Genomic DNA, 2350 nt, shown 5'->3' with positions numbered 1-2350 from the left:
GTTCTTGCTCTATTGCCCAGGCTAGAGTACAGTGGCATCATCATAGCTCCCTGCAACCTTCAACTCCTGGGCTCAAGAGATCCTCCTGCCTCAGCCTCCTGAGTAGTTGTTACTACAGGTGTGTGCTACCACACCGGCTAATTTTTCTGTTTTTTGTAGAGATGGGGTCTCACTATGGTAATCAAGCATGAGCCACTGTAACCCAGCCTTGTTGGTTTTTCTTTTCTTTTTTTTTTTTGAACCAGAAAAGTACAAAGGAAAAAAATAATGGGTTATAATCTGCTTGTTAAAAAAAAAAAAGAAAGAAAGAAATATACAGTATAAGGTTAGAAAGTTCAAATAGTAGAAAAAAGCCCAAAATGAAAACTAAAAGCCCTTCCTGTCTACCCTTAATGGACCCACTATTTTTATAATTCTTTTCAAGAAAGGAAAGGAATATATCCTCAAGTATCTACATGTTTTTACTTTTTTTATTAAATAATTGCACACAGAGGATCCTATAAGCAACCTTCTTTGATTTTTTTTTGGTTTGTTTAATAATACATCGTAGAGATATATAAGCACCAAAAAAATTTACCTCATTCTTTTTGAGACAAGGGCTTACTCTGTCACCCAGGCTAGAGTGCAGTGGCGTGATCATAGCTCACTGCAACCTCAAACTCCTGGGCTTAAGTGATCCTCCTGCCTTAGCCTTCTGAGTAGCTGGGACTACAGGTGTGTTCCACAACACCTGGCTAATTTTTTTTTAATTTTATTTTTTGTAGAGTCAGGGTCTCACTATTGCCCAGGCTGGTCTTGAGCTCTTGGGCTCACACAATCCTCCTGGCTCAGGCTCCTGAGTAGGTGGGAATGAAATAAAGCCTCTGTGCCCAGCTTTACCTCATTCTTTTAAAAGGCACCTATTCCATCTCGCTAAGATGGCACAATTATTTAAGCTCCCCTTTTGATGGATTCTTTGTTTCCACTTTCTTGTTATTTGTACATTGCTGCAATGAGCATCTTTATATGCAATGAGTATATGTATCCTGATGAACTTTCATGAGAAAATCTTTAAGGTAAATTCTTAGCTGTGGGATTGCTAGATCTAAGAATGTGTATATTATAAATCTTATTAGATACTGTCAAACTGTGTTCTGGACAGTTTGTACCAATTTGCCCTCTTGTTAGCAGGTTCTAGGAGTACCTGTTTACTGACACCTTTGCCAGGATGATTGTGAAAACACATAAATGTCTTTCCTATTCATTAGGTAAAAATACTAGTCTCTCCTTGTCACTTTGATTTATATTTCTTTAGTTATGAGTACTTTTCAAATGTTTATTGCCTAACTCCACCTTTCCCCCCATTAAACTGTGGGGAAAAGATTTAGATAGGTAAAAATACAGGGCTCCAAAGTGGGCATGGGAGGTAAGAAAGGATGGGACAGTGGGTGGAAAAGAGAAAGACAAAAATTCCTAGGACAAACGGTACCTCCTTCTTCCTCTTTTCAGGGTCTACCTGTTTATCTGCAGCTGTGCACAAACAGATAGAAGCTGTAAGCAGAGGTATTTCATGTCCTTCCAGACCAGAAAATTCAGGCTATAGGGGAATATGTCTTCACCACCTGTTCTCCCCACCAAAACTGAGAATTACCAGACAAGCCTGGGATTCATGTCTGATGGGCATTGAGGGACCTTCAGTTCCCTTTAGTTCCCCCTTTTGCTTCCATTTTTTTCTTTCTTCCTCTCGTGTACTTTCTTCTTTTGTCTCCCCAAAAGCCTTTCTTTTCCTCTCTTTTTTCTCATTCTCTCTTCCCCAAGAGCTGTTCTTCCTCTTTCCTGCCTCTTCTCACTCCTTTTCTGCCCCTCCCCGTTCTATCCTCTTTGTTTTTTAAGTCTCTCTGTCCTTTGAATGGTTATATTATGGACCTGAAATTTAATTTGTAGATTATTTCACTATAGTTAATAAAGTTTTATGTAATTTTTTTCTAAAATGCTAGTGGATGAATTGAAAGTTCCCTCTCTTGTCACTCTTTAAACAAAAATAATATAGCATATTAAGTAACTTTTTATTCATTGTAACCCACTGTGGATATGTCTTAAACCCATTAACTTTAATTTTTTTTAAAGCTTCTTCTAATTTACTGTAAATCTTTACATTTACATATTAAATAGAATGTACAGAATTTTAACATTTTATAATTTTGAATCTGTCATTCTGGACTAATTCTCCTTCTTTTTTTTTTTTTGAGACAGAGTCTTGCTCTGTTGCCCAGGCTAGAATGCCGTGGTGTCAGCCTAGCTCACAGCAACCTCAGACTCCTGGGCTCAAGTGATCCTTCTGCCTCAGCCTCCCAAACAGCTGGGACTACAG

At 38.2% G+C, this 2350-nt stretch overlaps 1 protein-coding gene across 1 annotated transcript in view; it reads left to right on the top strand.

Moving 5' to 3' along the window:
- Positions 1–2350, top strand: part of AGBL2 (ATP/GTP binding protein-like 2) — a 61791-nt gene that overhangs the window by 19821 nt on the left and 39620 nt on the right. Inside the window, exon 4 of the mRNA XM_012645104.1 lies at positions 1489–1542. Coding sequence (XP_012500558.1) covers positions 1489–1542 — 54 coding nt within the window. The remainder of the gene's footprint in view (positions 1–1488; positions 1543–2350) is intronic.

Source organism: Propithecus coquereli, unplaced genomic scaffold, assembly GCF_000956105.1.
Source record: "Propithecus coquereli isolate 6110/MARCELLA unplaced genomic scaffold, Pcoq_1.0 Scaffold227, whole genome shotgun sequence".
Taxonomy (NCBI): Eukaryota; Metazoa; Chordata; class Mammalia; order Primates; family Indriidae; genus Propithecus; species Propithecus coquereli.
The sequence above is the reverse complement of the archived record's forward strand: the minus strand, read 5'-3'. Positions and strand labels throughout refer to the sequence as shown.